The sequence below is a fragment of the Apteryx rowi genome, unplaced genomic scaffold, assembly GCF_003343035.1.
Source record: "Apteryx rowi isolate R43461 unplaced genomic scaffold, aptRow1 scaffold_4, whole genome shotgun sequence".
Taxonomy (NCBI): domain Eukaryota; kingdom Metazoa; phylum Chordata; class Aves; order Apterygiformes; family Apterygidae; genus Apteryx; species Apteryx rowi.
The window spans coordinates 9,448,693-9,469,816 of record NW_020450529.1 but is presented as its reverse complement, the minus strand read 5'-3'; the positions used below and the strand labels follow the sequence as shown (position 1 = coordinate 9,469,816).

The following is a 21,124-nucleotide window of genomic DNA, read 5'->3' as shown; positions in this document are numbered from 1 at the left end:
TCCCTGCCTGACCTTACTCAAAGGCGATGCAAAGAGACAGCCCACCTCAGCTCCATCACCGCCTCTCGCTAGCAGAGGCGATGGATAGCCACACGGAATTATCTCCCTGCTCGACCTTCATTACCGGCGTGGCAGAATCTGACTGACAGCCAACCTCGGGATTAGAGAATTTGCAAGGAAAGTCTTCAACTCCGCAACGAGCTAAAGGTTTGCTGGGAAGAGCGAGGACCCAGCCAACGAGCAACGTATGAAAGTGGCAGGTGGGAGGAAGGGACGCAGCTAAAGAGAACCCAGTTTTACACACATCGTAATTGCCAGTAAGCACTGCACGGATAAATATTGGCTTTCCTTAGCTCTCTGCCAGCCAGTTCTCAAAAGCATGATGCATGTGGCTTAAACAGACTTCTGAAAAGAAATCGTGACTCTTCCACTCAGATATTCAGATTTCTATTAGCAGAAACCAAACATACAGAGTCACTTTTTTTTTTTCCTCAGACCACCTGTGGCCCATTCTTGTGACTTGCTGATAGCAGAGGCCAAGAAACCTCACCTAGTAGTTTCTGTGTCAAACTCCTAACTGCCTGAGCCAGCATGCAACTTTTACATATACACCGATCTTGGTTAAAAACTGCAATGCTATAACCTTGCAGCTCCAGCACGGAGCCCCTGGTAATCGCCAGGCGACAGAGAGACAACAGTGACCTAGAAGGAATATAAACCTTCAGCCTTTTGATTTGAAGTCAATCATCAGCTGAAGAAAGTTGAGTTATAGCACAACATTTAACTCCTTTCTGGGAATATTTTAAGCACATTACTTTAAAAGCCCTGCCAATGCAGAGCTGTCCGTTTGGCAAGGCACAGCTTTTTCCCAGTAAGGTGTAGCAGCCACACTTCACGCCGGGGAGCTGTACGGGCATGGGATTAGGGTCTACAGATTGCACTGATTTTAAGTAATACATCTTTCCCATGCCTGCAATTCTCCAGCCCCAAGAGCAGGGGCTGGCAGGTTGTTACCACGGCCAGTACCATCAGGTACGTCCTGCCCCCAGCCCAGCCAGAGAGGAAGCTTCAGCTCTTGGCTGTGCTGGACTCTGAAGTGTACACGGAGGAGCTGTGACCAGCGTCCAACCTCCTCTGTTACACGGGCCTGGGCCGAAAGGGCTTTGAACCGGGTCCTGTAAGCCAAAACAGCCTCCTGCTGGGATGAGCCCTGCCCATGGAAGAGGGCCTATGGGGCAGCCAGTTTCTGGTTTGATTCCTCAGGTTCAGTGCAAACAGCCTGGCTGAACACACGCCTGGAAAAACTCAAGGTGCTGATTCTCTGCGGGACTTAGGTACCCAAACACCATTCGCTTCCCAAGAGAGTCAAATACCTGATTTCTGGTTTAGGACCTGGACTGCCCACGCTGCCTGACACCAGCTACGGGGGTGTGCTGAGAGCCATAGAGCCCCATTGGTGTTGAGGACGCAAACTGCCCAGTGTGCTCAGTGACCGAGGAGCTCCRGTGCCGCGTACAATACATTTCTGTGCACTCTGCGCTTTCTCTTACCTTTTCGGCTCTGGATTCGGCTGCGATTTGGAATCTTTCCTTTTTTTGGACTCCTTTTTGGAATCCCTTTTTGTCTCCACTTCAGTGGCAGCGGCCTGAGACACTTTGCCCCCTTCGCCGTCTGCACTTGGCTGTGACCCACCAAGTAATTCTGTCATGTGTTGGCTTTGGGGAATGATTGAAACGCGCGGGGGAAGGCCAGCAGCAAAAGTGAAAGAAGCAGAAGAAAACAAGGAAAAAAAACAAAACAAAAGGAAACTAAACTGAAAGCAAACAACAACTGAAACCAAATAACAATTGGCAAAGAAGGAATGAACAAGCAAAAGAAAGTCAGAACTAAAAAGGAAACTAAGGAAGCAAAAACTCGGTTTCCATGACGAGATGTATGAAACGAAGTGCAAAGCAAGTGGCAGCCTTGCAACGTGAAACCTGGGCAATGTGTGTCACAATTCAGGATGCTATTTACCAGAGGGCTTACAAAAACACATAATTACTTTGTAACACTCCCTTCCTCAGCAGCATATGCAGGATAGCGAGCAATATCTCAAAGTATATAATGCAACTTAAAAGAAACAAAGCAGAAAAAGAAGCTGCAATAGATACTATAGCTATCAACAAAATATATAGAAAAGGAAAAAGCACAGCTCCACTTCCTAGAGTCAAAGATGTGCCACATTTCAGAGAAAGGAATGGGGCTACTTCTGAAATTGAAATTGCTTTGCAACAGCAGCAAGAAAAAATTTTCAATTATGTTTAGCAATTTCTGAACTTACGTCACACTGACTTTTAATGAGACACAGGTGCCTAAGGGCTTAAATCACTTCTGAATATTAAAGTTGGATGCTGCTGCAAATTTCACTGTTGCAAATTGTCAGATTCCCTTACATAGCAATTAAATCAGTAGAGTATATTGTTTACTTCCATTCTTCAACTTGTGACTGTGGCATGTACTTCAACTCTACGGGGTCCAGAACCACAGCTAGCAGGTGCCTGGGCAAGAAAGTTAAAAACCCTCATTTCTGGATCCCGTACGTGCATTTTTATTGCTTACATTAAACAAGCAACGAAACAAACAAACAAACCGACTATGCCACTAGAAGCGCTGCTGCCAGACATCCAATGCGAAAACAAATTGGGGACTGTTGCGCACTATCCAAGGAAACCTATATTTGACAAAGTCATCCCTTGCTGGCAGGGCACTGCTAGCCAAGAATAATTCCTTACCTGTTGCCATGAACATGTGATGCACAAAAGGCAAAGCTGTAGTGAAGTAAGGTGGGGTCAATCATAGCTCCATTTTCTGCGCGCTCTAGCAAATCTCTGAGGTAGCAGAGATGTCTGTGACAGCCTCTCACTCCATTACGTGCACAATACTCATCTAGCACAAAGACCTGGCCAGGACTAAACCAGCCCTGTTTAGAAATAAAGAGACTTGATTTTAAATATAGGTTATTAAATACAAATGCTATCAGATCTGGAGGTGTAGTGGTCAACTGTTCTAATAAAAGAAATACAAACCTAATGCTACATTAAAAAAAAAAAAGAGAGAGAGGTCACTGTTAACTCAAACAATACAGTCTGCATATCATCCCCCAATCACAGCATATACTCAGTGCAATTGTTAACACAAATGTATTATGCTACCTTAAAGGGAAATGTCATTTAAAATGCTGAAAAGTTAGGCCAATTCATATCGCTGCCTAGCAATAAAAAAGACTTACATCTTTAAGAGATGACAAAGATTTGATTATTTAAACAGCATGAAACAGTAATCTTACTTTTGGGAAGGATTGTACATTTGGCCATGAGCAAGAAGATTGACCTGGGGGAGAACATGGAGGATTATACTGAATAAAGACTTCTTTTGCATCCGGCAAGGGTAGGAATGTGCTGAAGACAGAGGAACACAGCTCTGCAGTACCAGCAAGGGACATTTCACATCGTCCTTATTTGTCTACCATTGGTGACGCACTCTGAGATCACCCACCACCGGCAGGTCAGCATTCCTTGGCATTGGAGGAAACGTAAGCTTTGTTAATGAGCAGGGTTTCTTTAACCATCCAGAAATCTCAAACTATTTCTGTCTGTCAGTCCTAAGGGTCTGGCGATACACGGCTTGTCGTATGAACTCAGTGCTCTCAAGGAGGATGCCTTTCTGGCGCAGTGCTCCGGTGAACAACCTGGGACAGCCGACGTGGAAAGCGCCTCTGCCTTTAGTGAAGGCACTAGCTAGGACGAGAATGTTCCTGTAGAATGCTTTTCAAAATGCTGCAAAACCATCAATATTTACATGGAAATTTGGGTGCTAAACAATTGCTAAGACGCAGCTCTGGAATGCATCAAGCTGCAAAATCTTTCATCGTTTAATTGAAAAGTTCCTGCAGCGGGCGGGAGAGTAGTTGAGGCAGAGCACTGCCCCTATAGGCAACTTCTTTGCCACCCCATCTGTTACCCCAAATGCTACATCTTAGAAACAACACTGCTGTGAAAGATTAAAATATATTTTCTACCACTCAGATGACACCAAATCTTTTCTAGATGCCAAAATAGCTGCTTTGAAAAGAGTTGAAGAAATATCAATTAAGAGCTCAAAGACATAGAGAAGGATTTGCTCATCCTTATTGGGCCAACTCCAAAACAGATTGAGAAAAGAATTAAAATAATGAGGGGAAAATGATAGATATAGGGAGTAGCTACAGTTCTGGGATCACTAGAAGTGCACATTTCAAAATAAAGACACAGAACAATGCAGATGGGACAGCACTCTGGAAGGTTATTTTTTGGGAGGGGTATATTTGCCTTCATTGCTTTTTCTGATATTTTTGTTTGTTGGTTGGTTGTTCTGTGCTTGATTCTGGATTTCTTTATCTTTGTGTTGCCTGTTTGTTACAGTCTTGGACAATCTCTTCACCTTTCCTGTTTTCATACAAATCTTTGGAGAACAGGTATGGCCAAAATATGGAAACACCTTAACTGCTGTGAAATAGAAAGGCATGTGAATTTGATCACTGGGGTACAAATGTAGTTTAACTTGTTACATTCATTTAATGTATACAATGGACTCAATCCTTATGGGGTGAAATATCGGCCCTACAATCAATGGGAAGGCTGGCATTAAGTACATCGGAGTCAGATATCAAGGCAAGAGTTTGGGGTCAAGGAAGACAGGAGGCTGGACCTGGTGATAGGGAGCTCTCCACATTGCTCCCCTGGCTTGGGGTCTGCAGAAATGTTGGTCCTCCACTGGACAGAAGGAAAGGGGTTGAACTCTCAAGATCTCTTCCACAGCTCGCTGAAAGGCAGCTCGAGCAGACCGGTTCAGTATGGAACCGCCTATCATGATACCTCACGAGAGCATGCCAAAGTAGACTATGGGTAGAGCAATTCAGAGCCCAGTAAGACCAGAAGGTCTCCTTTTGCATGAAAGTGTGTACAGAAGAAGAAGAGGAGGAATCCTTCCTCAGACTGTGGAAGGATTAATCAGAGAGGGTAAGGATCAGCAACAGGTTGGAGATGACAGAGGCATGAAATGAAGAACCTGCTCCCATCCTCTGCACCTACTGAACAAAGCCGCAAGAGGCAGTTAATGCTGCTCCCCAAAGCCCCAGAACAAATTCAAGATTTGATGAAGGGCTGTATTCAGAGAAATCCCCCAAATCTTCAGGCAGATCCTGGCTCTTGATTAAGATTTGCCTGGCACAACCAACGTGACAACAAGCGAGTCTGGCAAATGCAACCGATAGCGACACACTGGGTGTCTCACCCAACACAGTTAGGTATAGCTCAGTTTGGTCTCCCAGCTGGTATGCAATGGCATGATGAAACGTAGAGGGGACATCAGAGGGAGGTTGCAGAGCACAGGGAACTTGACTGACCATGCTTAAGAAGCCAAATCGCATTGAAAAGCAGCCACATGTACCAAGCACCAGTGGGGAGTGCAGTGGGAGCTTTCGAGCCAGGTAAAGCTAGGCTTGGTTGGGAAGTCTGAATCACTGGCAATTTTTCTAAAGTTAAATGTGGTTTCTGTGAAAATCATGATTCTTGAGGGAAAAATTTCATGTTTCCATCGCTGAATTTTCTCGTTTACTGCTGACAACACAAACCACTTCAATTTGGTGGCCTGCTTTACCAGCCTTCTGTTCTGACCCCTTCACATCATCTCTGTTAGGCTGGGCACTCTGGAAGACCACATTTCCTCATTAAATGGCGTGTTGTACTATGTGAATCCCATGAACGCTGGCAATAGGTTGGAAGTCTCAGGAAGAGTTCAAGGGCGGTCTCAGAGAGAACGCAAGCATCCAAGCTGAAAGGCAGGAAGACCCAGTGTGGGGTCAATATTAAGCTGGAAGAGCTCCTCCCCTATCTGAAAGTCCAGGGAAAGCTGTGAATGCGCTATCAGTTTGTGGAAGATGGGTGAGAACCCTCAGTAAGCAACGCAGACAATGCTCTTCCCCTTTCTCCAGCACGGTGCTCTCTGCCAGCAAACATCACTCCTGCCATAGCTGAGATTAGTCACACAGCCTGTTTGTTTTCATAGAGATGCCTGGCTCCGCCAGAGAGTGGGCTTGCATTAACATTGTTTAACCTGGTTCCACGGAAAGGAGACAAAGCTGAGTTAATCTCTTGGTATGAGGGTAAGCCGCTGAATCTGGGTAGGCCTCCCCTGGCAACTCCATGTCCACGTTTGGAAACGCATGGGCAAAAGGGGTGCGACAAGGCAAAGCTCTAAGGGACCTTGCATGTGAATATCCTATAGGAAGGATAACCCAGCAGCATACAGAATGGATGGGGAAGGCTTACCACAGACTTGCAAGCTCCTACAGGCAAGCCAGCGCAATGGTATCACAAACTTCCCACAGACATATCAGGAGCAATAGGGCTCTTTGCCGTTGAATGCAAATTTTGAGGTCAGTCTGTTTTTTACTTCATAATCAGGAAAAACATACTAAAATAGAGGAAAGAAGCATGTGAAATCCAAGCGTGGGTGAACACAGCCCATTACTCTCTTCTTTACAACGCTCTGTAATGGGTGATTTGATAGAAGATGGTTAACTGGTGATACTCCTCTCCGAAGAGGCACAAGTATCGGTGCTGAAGAGAGCTCCATCACTCCAGTAGCTCCTAGCAAGAGCCTAAACATCTTGATAGTAAGCAGCAGTATGGCTGGTGGGTTTCTCGAAGAGAAACATTATTAAGCATTTTCAGTGATGGCCTCACACCTCTCCTTCAGCCATGAATTTATTTCAAAGGTCACAGCTCTCTCACCAGGCCCAAGACCTCACAGAGACAAACCAGCTGCAAGTCAATCTGTCAGACATGCATGGATAGGAATGGTCTTCCTAGTGTCAGCCATGCGTGGGGAGTGGAAGCTGCATGACAAATTCACAGCCTGCTGGAGCAAAGACCTTGGATGGAACCAGTGAGAAACCCACCGTAGATGAGACAACGGTCCCACTGAGCCTACTGATATCACTTGTATAGATGTGGGTAAGGTGCACGCTGCAGTCTTCCCCCACCCCATCCTTACCTCAGGGGATGTCCACAACTGTTCCTCCTAGCACTGCCCCTTGTGAGGAAGAAGACAACTCGCTATTGCTAGTGGCACTTACTGGACCTTAGTCTTTTTGAGGCTTGAATTTGGTGCAAGGAGCGAAGCAGATGAGAGGACCACCACGGTGGAGAGGACTTGGAGGAAAGGATTCAAGACCAAAAGTCTTGTTGCCAGCTGCTCTGTTGTGTTCCCAGGTTGTTGCTTTTAAGAAAAAGCTACTCAATAGCCCCAGCTCCAGGGACTACACAGTGGGCAAGACGTGAAGACAACCTCACGGGGTGTTCCTTCTGCAGAACAAGCCAATGATGACACCCCCATGTGGAGGTTTCTGTGCACCACAAGGAAACCGGGAGGGCCAGGGTCTGTCCCACGCCTTTCAGGACACAACCTGCATTTCAGGCCTGATCCACCCTCTGGAAAGGCTTCATCTTGTTGCTTTCTTAGAAACTCAGAGTACAGTTCGCCTCCTCACCTAAACTGCTAGAAATTCATTGCTCAAGTCATACTGTTAAAGGTTATTTGTCATTTATATCCTCACAGATCCTAATATCCGCAAAGCACTGCACCCCGGACAAAGGCTCCAAGCTCTCCTGGAGAAACTCAGTGCCATGGTTATACAGCAATGGGCTGAGAGCTGCAACTTTGGCTCATGAGAATAATCAGGATGGGCATGCGATTACATGAGCAAGGACAGATTGCAGGCCTGTCACTGCAGTATATCCACCTGGTCCCTCCTGTTACCTGCTTGGGATCCCTGCTCATAAACAGACACAAAGCTGGGCCACAGTTACTCCTCGAATGACTCCATTGACATTGGAAGTAGTACCAGACCGTCATCTTTTCCCTGTTCTTTCATCCATAAGATTCTGGAAGGCAGTGCGGGACGCTGCAAAACACTGTTTCTGCTCTCTATTGTACATTCCCAAACAGGAGTTTGTCTTTATAGGAAGAAACAGTATAAGCACAGTAAACAGAAACGATAAAGACAGTATTACTGGAGAAGAACAGCAGTCAGTTCACTGTAGCCAGCCTCTCAAAAGAAAATACCTCTGGGCCAAATTCAAACCTGGTGTAAACAGAAGTCAATCTTCCAGCAACAGGGGGATTAGCCCCCACTTGCACTACCTTTGACTTTGCTGCTTGATGTTTATATCACTAGAGACCAAAGAATATACTTGCCAGACAAGAATAGGAATCATTAAGTCTGTGGTCCAAAGTGAGGCGCTGAACCATCTCAAAGAGTGAAGCGTGGTCAAAGTTACAGGGATTGGAAGAGATAAATTCATCCATGCCATGCTTTTGAGCTCTATCTGCATCTGTTCATTTATACATATAGAGAAAGACACCATTTAGAGAGATGTAACACATTTTAGTTGACATATACAACAGAAAAATATACCGTATGAAGCATGAAAGCTAAATATCTCCCCTTCCCTATATTAACTTTTCTCTTCCCAAGCTATATAGTATACTCTTCACCTCCCATTGTCAACTTGCATCAGTTATGGACTATCTTATTGCATTTAGGCAAAAGATTTTAGAATTAACATCTTGTCAACTGCTCATTATAAGTGCATTTATTCTGTACTTAAAAACAGAACACAAACCCAGTAACTTATTCTGTATCTTACAATACACTATGAATTAACAGAATTTTGGCTCACATAAGTAAATTAGCTCCTATTTAGTTAGTTGCGGTTAATTATAATAGATTCTGCCATTCTAATGAAGTTATAGCTGTAGCATTTTCTCTAAATTTACTAGGTTTTCTAGGTATCAAACCAGTCACATTGTTCTTTACCCAAATGCCAATGTTTGTCTCCCCACAGCAATTTTTTTATGGCAACTTTAAATGCTACCTCAAAGAAATAAAAAGATGCTCTTTTAAGCATTGCTAACAAGTTAAATTGATATGTAATTTGTTATCACTCAGAAAGTAACCTGATAGTGTGCTGGAGCTGCCAGTCATCCTGACAGAGGGACACAATTTCCTCTGCTTGGATTATGAGCTGCCATTTTTTTGTGAATTAATAGCCTCAACGTATTCACACTTTTCTGCTTTGGATGACGTTTACAGGCACTAAGTCCTAGGGACTAATTAATTAATCTCAACATGGTTAACTAAAAATACACCAAATTCCCCAGTTGAAATGAAGCCGCCAATCTAGCCTGGGTGCGGCCAGCCGGGACCCTGCTGGGAGCAGGCTTTGTTCTACCAGCAACCGAGGAATTAAAAGACACCTTTCACTCGTTTTTGTCTGTGCTCAGCTTCCTACTATATGGGTTCTTGCCAAATCCTCGACAGATAGAATAGGATTTAAATCCTTCCCCTGTTTATAACCTCCTAGGGGAACTGGGTGGCCTTGAAACAATGTGGCTGAGAGGACACAAAAATGCAGTTTTCCGCACTAGCAGTATATGGCAACTGTATTTGTTTTAAAACAAAATTGCTCTTTACCAGAAGAAACAAAAATCCTTAATTAAAAAAAGAATAAAAGATGCTTTAAATAATAGGATAGTATTCTTTTATATATGTTTTACTTAACTATTTAGTATGAACCTGTGAAGGGATGGCATGTCTTCCTAAATACCTCGTTCATGTCTGTGCTCTCAGATATTACTAATTATTGGAAGCAATCTTTACATTTTCTGTATCGTCTGTCGTTAACTATATACAAATCATATAAATAACATCACCCACTGGAAAGAAAACAGACAAATTAAAACATGTAACATTTCAATTAGCTGCTAGCAATACTTAATTCAGTAGCAGTAGCTGGCAATTTTCCTCATTAAAACTCTGCTGAATAAATGCCGATTTTTACAGTAGGCTCTACAGCTTTCAAGGGTCCGTTCCCCCGTTTTGCTTCGCGTGGTGAGTCCTGCTGGCCTCCTATCTGCCTGCCTCTTCGGTCCCAATTCTTCCCCCCCATCTCCTGGTGACGGTGACTCCGCGCGTTCGGCTCGGGGACAGGAAAAGCAGCCCCAGCCCGCGCCGCGCCGCGCAGCGCCGGGGCCGCGCGAGGAGGGCTGGCTTGGGGAGCGGGGCAACCTCCCCGACGCGCAGAACGAGCCTATCACCTCCACGGCACGTTTAGCTTGCAGCTCCTCAGGCACCAGACGCCAAGCCCACCCCGAGCCGGGGTCTCGCGGTGGCGGGCTCGCACGCCGGTGGGCTGGCTCCTGTCTGTCTTGACAGATTCCTGCCCCATCGTCTCTGTCCCTCTGGGCCAAGATCGATCTGACTGAGTGCACTACCAAAGGCTGCCTATATGCTGTTTTCAATTCCACTGCTAGTGCCCACAAAATGTTTCAACAGATATTATCAGACTATTTTTAATAGATTGTTGCTCTCCCTGGTTCCTCTGAGTAGACTGCAAGCTGACAAATTGGCTGGAGGCCTTAATTTGCCAGCTTCACTCAGAGATTTTATTACTTTTCAATTAGGAGCCCTGATACGCTGTCAATCCTCTTGCTCAGCAAACGAGACTCTGAGAAGCGAGTAAATCAGCTGGAAGTTTGAAGAGTCCCCTAGCCCTTTCGTTGGTGACCTTTTTGGAGCAGATGTGCTAGGAAGCACGTTTGAAACGCCCGTTTCTTACTCCAAACTAGCAAACTTTTCCCCCCTTCACGTTCCCCTAACAAGGTGGACACAGAGCAGATCTTCAAGTGGGTCAGCTGAGGCTTCGCTGACTTGCATGGAGCTGAGGATCTGTCCTGTGCTTTTTAAGGTCTCTCTGAGCAAGGAGGGCGCGCAGACAATTTTCGGCCAAGCACCGAGAACTGACATGGCGCTTACACAGGCCTTCGCGGCTGCCCACGCGCAGGGACAACTTTACGTTGGCGAGCCGCTGCGAAGCGACCCCGTTCGGGGCTCCCCGCTGCGCGCCTGCTTGCCCAGAGATCTCCCCACCTCAGAGCAACCACACGAGCAGAGAGGAATCACACGTGGCAGTTTATGAGCTCGAGTGACCACGATGCATTTCAAAGAGGTATGATCCGCATGAGTCCTGCTCAGCCGGGGAGCTAAAATGCGGCTTTCTGACACGGAAAGGAAGATGAGCAGCTGCAGTTCTCGGTGCCGACGGCCCGGTGCTGCAGCTCTTGCCTGTTCAAACCATCCTGCCTTGGCAGAACTGCAGGACTGGCTGCCTGCAAATCACCCAGCTAAGGAATACAGGAGGTGTGACTTGAACCGGAGATGTCTTTGGAGAATGATTACACGCACATGAATTTCGCTTACAGATAACATTTGCCCTGGCCTACATGCTTAGATTTCTTAAGAGTAACTAGGAGCACGTTAAAAAGGACAAACCTATACTAAACTTACCTTCTCTTAATTAATTGGTATGTGACAAACGCACCATGCGACTTGCAATTTATTTTTGCATTTTGATCTTTTCTAAAGGAATTATTAAAAAAAAATTTAATTTGGAAGTCAAATTATATTGAAAGCAATAATCTTCCTAAAAAAACACAAAAAGAAAAGGATAGATCTAAATATATTGTTCCTCCACTCCAGACAGCTGATCTGTGATTTAAAATAATGCCTGCATCTGCACATGAAATGACAGTTTTATATATAATCCGTCCTCCTTCAAAATGGCTTGTACAGCTTGAATGAGATTTTAAAAAAACTGCAAAATGAAAATGGCTAATATTCACACCCAAACTGTACAATGAATTTGTAAGTGCTTTAAATCCACTGTTTCAGTCAAATGCGGTTGCTTTTTTGACCCTGCGCTATTACTCTAGTTAAAAAGAAAGGAAAAACCAAAGAAAGTTAGTTATATGATGCTCCAGTAATTTACAATCCCTTTCCAAGTTGCTGTGCCAAGCTAGCGGGTGCTTCTTTGTTCCGGGCCCCAGAAAAATGATGCTGCAGGCCCACAAAAGTTACCTGACATGTTTGGACTAGCTGCACTCAAATGCAGCTGAAAGGTGTTCGATGGTGGTCTCAGAAGGGAGCCTGCCAGTAAAGGTAACGTGAGGCAGTGCAGGCTCCCTAAGTCTTTCTTCGGGAAAACTAGACACTCTGGCCTTTTAGACTATCCTTTTAAACTTACATTGCTGTCTTTTCTTGAATACTGCTTTTATTTTCATTTTGTTCATTCTTCTCCAGTTTGCATTCTAGACTGACTGCGTTAACTAGCCCTCTGTCAAACACACGTTTTGTGCGAGTGTTTGAAATCTCCGTCTTAAAAATCTGTCAGTGTCAGGAATGCAAAGATTTAAACAACAACAACAACAACAACAATAATAATGAAAAACAAAGGATTGTCCCACCAGTCTGTCCTGTGAGGGCTGCCTTTCCATTTGTGTAACTGTCATTTAACAAGGAAGAGACAAAATGGTCAAATAGCCCATTCTTGGATTTTTTAAAATGTGTTTCACTGCCCCCTGCAATTCTTTGGCTACGGCAATAATTTTGGCAGATTTTGTTCTGTGAACGGTGAAGTTAATAACGGGGGACAAGCTCCATAAAAGAATTCTTGTTATAAAAGGCTGTAGGTAGCCATTTTATTGTAAGAATTTTTTACTCCAGATTAATTTCTTTTCATTAATGAGTGACTTTGTTTTAGTACCAAAGGCAACTGAACATTCAGTAAATCTTACCACACATCTGTTTATTAAAAACAGACCAAAAAAAACTAAAAAAACAAAAACCGTAAATTAAAAGGTGACTTTGTATCTTACTCATCTGGAAAATGTGTGCTTGTCATATCTGCTTGACATTACGAGAATGAAGATGTGGTTTGGACAGTAACAAACAATGACACTAGTCAACCTCATCAGGAGACATGAAATAAAGGAATGACAATGATTGATGGCAGCTATTCCTCCACAGATATTTCTAGAAAAGTCTTCGCTGGCACGGCCAGACGAGTTTTGCAGCCGGGCGGCTCCGCCGTGGCCGCGCGGAGCAGCGGGAGCGAGGGGGAGCCCGATGGCAGGCGACGGCGTGCCCGCCGTGCCATGCCGCACCGTGCCATGCCGCACCGCGCGCTCCGCTGCGTGCTCGGAGGAGCGCCGAGGTCTCCTCGCGCTCGCGCAGATTAAGCGGAGCTAGCGGACGCGCTCGGGCTGCCACTTGCTAAAGACGCACCACGGGGAAGCGCCTAGGAACCTCATTTTGCTCGGCTGCGTCGAACGCGAGGCTCGACTAGCAAATACCGGTGTTCTGGGGGGGGGGGGGGGGAGAAGAAACCCACGCCGGGGCTTAAAATGCCATCCTGTCGTTTGTGAGCGAGCTGCTGGCAGTGCCGGCTGGTGACTTACCAGCTCCCTCCTCTCAGCGCACCACGGCATTGCCACTTCTGCAACGTGCAGCTGCGCGCGCCCAGGTCTGCGCCCCTCGCCGCGTTACGCCTCTGCCCTGCCGCGAGCTACGGCCTCTGCTGCAGACTCAACTCGCTTCTCGGCCAGCTCTCTAAGACCTCGTCTTTCATTTTATTCCATGTTAGAAGATGGCTTTAAATTTAATCTGCATTTTATTCCTTTGTTTTATTGCTTTTCCCCTGCTGCAAACATCAATTCTTTTCTGCTCGAGTTAAAGGTTTAATAAACAATTAAGAATTTTCCTGTAAATCACCAGACACACTACGTACTGAATTGAAATCTAAGTTATCTAACGTTTGGCTGTTAAATAAATAAGGATTTGTAGTATGCACTTACATGTCTCCTCGTGTGATAAATTAAAAACACATTTTAGAAAACAGCTATTTATAATACAAAACATTGTTTCACAGCATTTATATAACTATTTAAAAATATTTTGAATTGGATGACTGCGGAAACCTGTGAATTTATATTTCATAAGTTAAAGCCCCATGCTTCTTAAAGCACGTAGAAGTGATTTACAGGCTATTTTTAAATTCATGCAAGTTATGTGAGAACTGAATTAACATTTTAATTCTGCATTCCTGCAATGAAGCATCTGCAAGTTGACAATACAGAAGACACAGCAGCGTTCTCATGATACCTCTATCTATCTAAAAAAAATAAAGCAATTAAAGCACAAAACTATTAAAATAATCTAATAGGATAGCAATGCATTGTAGTGCAAATATATGTAATGTTGCCAAACCCAAATTCATTCATTCATTCACTCTTTCTTTCTTTCTTTCAGAGAGGCAAAAAAATCTGTATTTCCATCAAATTAACTTTTTGTGGTAAAGTCTGATAAGAATCCTCTTTGGAAATCCAAACATTTAGAAAGCAAAAAAGGAAAGAAAAAAGAAAGTGTCTGCTGAGAAGGAATTCTGCCTGCTACCCAGGGGTATATTTATACACACGCGCACATACTCACACACAGAAAAAGGAAGAAAAAAGGAACAAAAGGAAAAAGAAGAAAAAGGAGTCTTGTTTGATGGCCAGGAGGGATGACACCGCCTGTTCCTTCTCATAATTGCATTCAGATACTCCGGATACATATTTGCCAGCTCTCGTGACCCACTGATGCTATTCCCTCCTAAGGAAAGCAGGCACTCACCAGGTATTTGAGAAGCAAGCTTTTAACGCCAATACAGGATTTGTATATTTAAGACTGAACAAGGACTTAGGAAAATCTCTTTTAATGCATAAGTTCATGCTTTTGTCTTTTTAAAGTAGGTATTCTAATAGGAAAAGGTAACAATTAAGGGGCAAAATAATAATTCCCCTAGCTTATTCTTTAGAAAGCAATGCTTTGACTGGTGTTTGAGACCCACGCTAAATAGACTGGTTTACGATAATTTGGGGAAGAGCAGAAGCCCCTCCGTGAGTGACGGATTTAACTCGGAGTGGGTCAGCTTTCCTGTCTGGTCCAAACACAGAGCAGACCAGAGAGCTGCCGCTTGCTGCCGAAATAATCCCCTCCCGGCTTTACGTGAGAGGAAGCTGTGGAGCCTTGGCGACTCGGGCTTGCTTTGGCAAGGCACGTGTGGACAGGGGCTCTGGGCTCCCTTGAGTCCTGCGCCTCGCCTTGCTCGGCCGGGCCTCCGCGGGTTTACTGCCCTACCTTTCTACGCTTTGAGGAGTCCACAGTTAGCCCCGCGCCGCTGGAGCGCTACGCCCAGCTAAGCATTGCAACGGAGAGAAACGATATTGTCAGAGTGCAAAATGATCTGTTTTCAGGCAGTAAGCAGTCAACTAGATGTAAATTCCATGAAACAAAAGAAGGTAGTATTTACAGTTTTATTGTGATGTTAATTAATATTTACATCTTGGAATGAAAAATAGAAATGTTAATGATTGGCTTTACTAAGAGGATCACTTGATGCCAATGTGAAAGCCAGGGAGAGAAGGCAATTATGCAAACATCACATGCATCCTAATTTCAGTATGGAAACTTACATTTCAAACCTAAATTCAGGAAAATAACATGGAAAGTTTTTACTACAAAATCTAAACATGAGAAAGATTTAAGAGAGAAAAAAAAAAAAGCACATTGCATATGTCAGATAATCTAGTCTGATTATCTGAGCTGTGCTAGCTACAGGGAAGCACTTACCCTTGAGTCCAGCTAGAAGTTAGCAGGGTAAGAAGGAACAAACCAGAATAACATAAAGACTAGCAACAAGGCTCAGGAAAGCAGACAGGAGCCCTAACCTAGCAGCTAAATATTTGGGTTCAAGCAAAGAATGAAAAAGAAACTTAAAAAGAACCAAACCAACCAAAAAAACACTTACAGCTGAAAATTTCTTATGAAGCTCAATAAACCTAGCTACTTATTATGGGGGAACAAATCATTACAAATTCTCAAAACAACCAACTCTGTATATGGTGTGACTAACAGTCATTAAATATAAACAGACATTAAAAATGAAATATAACCACAAGTGATATGTAAAACAATTACCGACCAATCTTTCATGTTAAAAAGAAAAGTTTGTTTTAAAAAAAAAAAGAATGTTGAGCATGTTTGGAAATTTTGTTTAATGTATCACTAACACAAAACGAACAAAGATTGGTACTGTCAGACAAGTGACCACTTTTATGAAGCTTAAATATTGCCAAAAGGTGTAATATGTATTGGCAGCATTATTAACTATAATACTGTGCATGATTTCAACAGTAAACAAGAACAGTTTTGGGTTTTTTCTTTTATAATGCAAATATTGGAGAAAAGCATAGCTTTGCGTTAATGGATTTTTTCTTTTAAATTGTAGCAAAATAAAAAAAAGCAAAACTATTCACACTAACAGGTATTGTTCACCCACATAAAAGGGATTGTAGACTCATACAAAAATTAATGAATAGCAGGATCTATTTTTTCAGTACTTAAATTGCAAATAAAACATATACCACCCTTGTTTAGAGCTGTCTGTTTACTTCCAAATCAAGTGCTGCTATTGAACTAGAGATGAAAATTTCAATATTGCATAAAGTTTCTATTTGCTAAGTCAAATTAGGTGGGAACCAAATGAATTCACTAGTACTCCCAAGTTTTCCCAACAGCAAAATACGTTGTTCTCAAGTTTCTGCTTAACCGACAGCTCCATAACAGGAGTGGAGGGCTGGATTTTTTTCTGCATGTGCATGCATGCGCATGTGCCATCTCTGACTGCTACAACATGAAAGCTATAACAACAATTACTAGTCAAATTGCTGAACATTTACTTTTTTGAAAATCCTTCGTTTACCATAGGTTCTAATAAGCACTAAAAATATGTCAAGTATAAAGATAAATGTACGAGAATAAAATGTCTCAAAAAAGTCCTTACCTTTCTGCAGGCAAAAAAAAAAGAAAAAACACAAACCAAAAAAACCCAATAACACACCAAGACCCTTTTAAAAATGCAATACTTGATATGTCTGAATTTAAAGACTTAATGACTTGAGATATGTATTCTTATAATTAAGACTCCTGATAAGCCATCACATGTAGTGTGCATGACTCACTTCTGCTCTTCATTATTTAACTTCAGCACCCAATGACTTTTGCAATGAATATTGCCACATATAAACATTAAAATACGAAAACCGAATAGGCCTTGCTGTTGAGATGAACGTGTACTACAGCGTGCTTCCCTCCTCCTCCTGTAGGATGAAGGTCCTGTGCACAAGGAGCTTTCAAAGGGCTCTAGATCCAAGGGAGGAGGAGGAAGGAAGACTGTGAACAAAACACTCTCTATCTGCCAAGCTCAGAGAATGCGAATGTCGCAAGGCATCATCAGGTTCAGGAGCTTACTGGTTTCCCTCTTCCACACTTTGGTACAACATAATTGAAAGGGTTTCCTAGTGCCTGCAGCAACAAGGGGAGCCTGAAGCTGCCCAGCTTCTGGGAAAGACATATTGTTGATGGAAGGAGGGTGGTGGCATAAAAGAGGCCGAATGATCCAGATTCAGGGCTATATTAGCATGAGAACAAATGAGAGAAACTGTGGTCAGATCTTGACTCCCCTCAGGGTCAGGATGCCCCCTGACACCCTACAGGAGCCAAGGGGTGAAATCCAGGCTGTTTTCACTGGAAGGAAGGAGGGGAGACCCCTGCCTCTTGACAGGCAAGTGAGATGGAAAAAGCAAGGTCAAACTTGCGCCATTTCTGTGCCTTTGATCAAAGCCAGACTGACGCAGGTCTGCATGAGCGTGAGCAGCACAAGTCTCTGGCGGATGTGCTATGCTGTGCTTAGATGACGAGGGGACTCCTGGGCTCAGTTATTGACTTTGCCATCCCCTGGCAAGGGCCAGGAGAAGTCAGCTATCCCCTCTACATCCTAGTTATCCTACGCACAGGGAGTTCAGCTCCCTGCATGGTGACAACACACCTGAAGGCCTGGGGCATCCCCATCCCTCCCCTGCGTCCCAGCAGATGTTTGCTACGGGCCCTGTCAGGCAGTTGGGACGTCTCTGGGAAGGGGACTCGGTTTCTCCTCCATGCGACTCCACATAACAGTCTGGCAAAGTGAAAATGCCATAAACAAACAGGAATTTACCCAGCAGAAAATTCTCCAGGCCTGACATATGCAGGATGGGAGAAGGTTGGAGGGAAAGGCGATTCCCCAGTTTGAAGTTGTTACGCCATCCTAATCTGCAGGGTCATACTGGGACGAGCAAGAGTGCATCCTCTCTGCACCAACCACACAGCACACAGTCCCTTAAGAGATGTTACCAGCTGCGAGTACTCTTCAGCATCGCTTATTAGGGGAAGGAGCCATAACCTGCATCTCTCTCCCTCTCTCCCTTGCGACACCGCAGGTTTTTAGCACTTAAAAAAGCAGTCATGAAACATGAACACTTCCCACTACAAATGGATGCAGAGAGAAGGAAGGCCCCGTGCCTGGTATTTCCAAGAAGCTTTTGAATAAACGTTCTGGATCGAGATAAGCACAATCCCTGTGAGTGCATTCAGGTCAGCACGACGCAGCCAGGTCCGAAGGCTAATCACAGAGATTAAACTTCCCACTTGTAGGAGGCCAATTCCTACCTCCCATTTTGGCTTTCTGAGGTGAGGACCCCAGTCCTTTACACCCTTCACCCCCTAAGTCAATGACCTGAATAGGACGAACAGGATGAGGATCACTGAAATGAAAATACTGACTTTGTGCTTGCCAAGCTGCATCATGCTACATTCTCATTCACATCACAAGCAAAGCAAGGCCAAAGGGAGCCCAAAATATGCAAACGTGTGCAGGATATATATATTAAAAAAAAAAAAAAAGTAGTGGTTTACCACTGTAACATTGCTTGCACAGATGTATGTCTCCATCATTATTTTGGATACTGACATGAAAAAGTTAAACCAATATAAAAGAAGCTCAAATGATATTTAAAAGCAAGCAGATGTTGCAAGGGGTATATTTTCCGAGTTCCTTATAACAAAATATTCCAAATAATAACAGTTTTACAGAGACTATTTGAAATGTGTAGAAATAAGATCTAATTAGAACTTTTCCTTATTTTACTTATGTTCTATTCTAATACCTACATTTTATTGAAATTAACATGAAATGTTGTACGTTACAAAGCAAAGGGATACGAGACATGCTATTAAGGTACGTTAAACAAAAATGAGCACTTTGTTCTTCCTTTCAGTATGTATGCTGATTCCCTAGAATCACTTAAATGATGAGTGAGGAGGGATTTGTCTGGTTTATAATCAAATTACATTTGCAAGACAAAGGAAATTGCTCTAAATTTCAAATTAAGCAAACTGGGTATAACTGCACAGGACAYGCGGCATAGCTCCGACTTAAAAGATGATTGCTTTAAATTCACATCTAACTGGCCTGCAAAGCAACCTGTTAAAAATACCATATGTTTTCCTACAGTTGAATATTCAGCAGGAGACCTCTTTTTGTGTGTGTATTTCATACTTGCGAGATTTGCACCTGTAGTTCTGAGCACGTGATACATTTGATAGACAGCTAATGGCACTAATGAAGTGCTCTGATCTGGGTCTGCAGTTTATTGTGTGGGGGTAAAGCGTGTGCCTGCAGAAAGAAGGCTGGGTCTCAGGCTTTCAGATCCCAGGCTCTCCTCCATCAAGTATTGCACTTTAAAATACTCATTGACAATTTCCCCAAGGAATTTTGTTTCTCGGGTTTGGTTGTGTTAAACACACAAGTTAACTGGTTCTGGACCCACTGATGTAAAAAGCAGCTTAATGATAATGAAATAAATCTGTTTTGTATTCTTGAAACATGTGTACGAATACTGATTTACATCAGTGCAGAAAATCTTTCCATCAAAGACTTCTGCTCTCTAAGAGAACTTATTTACTTACAAAATTGAGAGATTGGGGCGTCTAGCTGGGGCACATTTCCTCCTTTAGCATTTAGCTTTTGCACTTGGGTAGGCGGCACAGGTTTGTGAGACTGGCCGGTGGCTCGGTACATGGCTTGGACCCACAGGATACGGTCCTGCTCGTCGTCGCTTGCAAAAATCACCGTGTCTCCTTCCTTCACCGCGTTGAAGAACGCTCTGCCGCCCTCCAAACCTGGCAGGAGAGGAAGGCAAGCTGTAAAAGCGGGTAGGAATTTCGCAGATTTTGAGGCCAGTGACGAGACCTGGCTTCCCTGCAACCTGTGCTCCAGGGGTTTCCGCAGGGAAGCCCCTGCCGGTCCCGGCTCCCGGCTGAGCTGAATCACCTCCCCAGCGCCAAACTCACTGCCCGCCCAGCAGCGAGCCCGCCAGGGCTCTGGGTAACATCCTGCGCTACGATTACCAAAACGCACCCAACGCGTGCGGGGTTAATAGCTTCTCTCACCTACCCGCCGTCTGCAGCTGGGCTGTGCAGTGCGGGTCGGACTGCTTGAGCCTGGTTAAAAACGGAGCGTAAGGGTTTTTAAGGGGATGCGGTGGGAGGCATGGATCCATGATGTTGAGGGCACTAGTACTCATGCTGCGCAAAAGCCGTTTGGGCCGAAAGGCCCAGCCTTTTCTCAGATAAAACTCCCTGTTATTGCGGCATCACTGCCACTGCCTTGACAGGGGCTTGATGGGACACTGCTTTTTTATCTTCCCTGAGGGGCACACACTTATTTCTATCTTTACCCTGATTCAGTGTCCATCTTCTTGTCTCTCTGACATTGGTACAAACCTGCAGTCAAGGTTCTGACAACAAAACCTATTTCTTTCTTCATCTCCCCTGGGGGATGCTATTATGCAGGGCAAGGTGAGGACCACCACGCTCAGTGCGTTGCCCTGCTGAAAAAAAAGAAATACGGTGCTCCTCCACTTGCAAAAAGGTCTCAGCACCATGTAAACAAGTAGGTACACCCAGGTACCAGGATGCTTTCTGCCCCTTCTGCTCACATACATTTGCCCCAGAGAAAATACAACAGGTAAAAAAGGTTGGTCCCATAAATATTTCCTACAATGAAGACAAACATACTTGCTAACTTTTTACTTAAGGAATATAATCTGGAGGCACAGGTTAGGATTATTACTCAATTTGAGCATTCCGCTCACATTCGTATTTCACTGGGATTTAAGTGTCTTATTCACTTAGGTGCCCCAGAAAAGACTAGTCTCTCCTTCTTAATGTGCAATTCTCAGCTCATTTCCTTAAATCTATTTATAGTAAAGTCATGCATAGCTA

At 44.0% G+C, this 21,124-nt stretch overlaps 1 protein-coding gene across 7 annotated transcripts in view; it reads right to left on the bottom strand.

The window, feature by feature from the left end:
* Window positions 1–21,124, bottom strand: part of CADPS (calcium dependent secretion activator) — a 196,134-nt gene that overhangs the window by 82,259 nt on the left and 92,751 nt on the right. For 6 of the 7 annotated variants that reach the window (XM_026074973.1, XM_026074975.1, XM_026074974.1 and 3 more), the window contains exons 10-12: window positions 19,808–20,020; window positions 8,281–8,417; window positions 2,775–2,962 (exon numbers count right to left, since the gene is read on the bottom strand). In XM_026074973.1, coding sequence (XP_025930758.1) covers window positions 2,775–2,962; window positions 8,281–8,417; window positions 19,808–20,020 — 538 coding nt within the window. The remainder of the gene's footprint in view (window positions 1–2,774; window positions 2,963–8,280; window positions 8,418–19,807; window positions 20,021–21,124) is intronic. The other variant, XM_026074977.1, reaches the window with a different exon arrangement.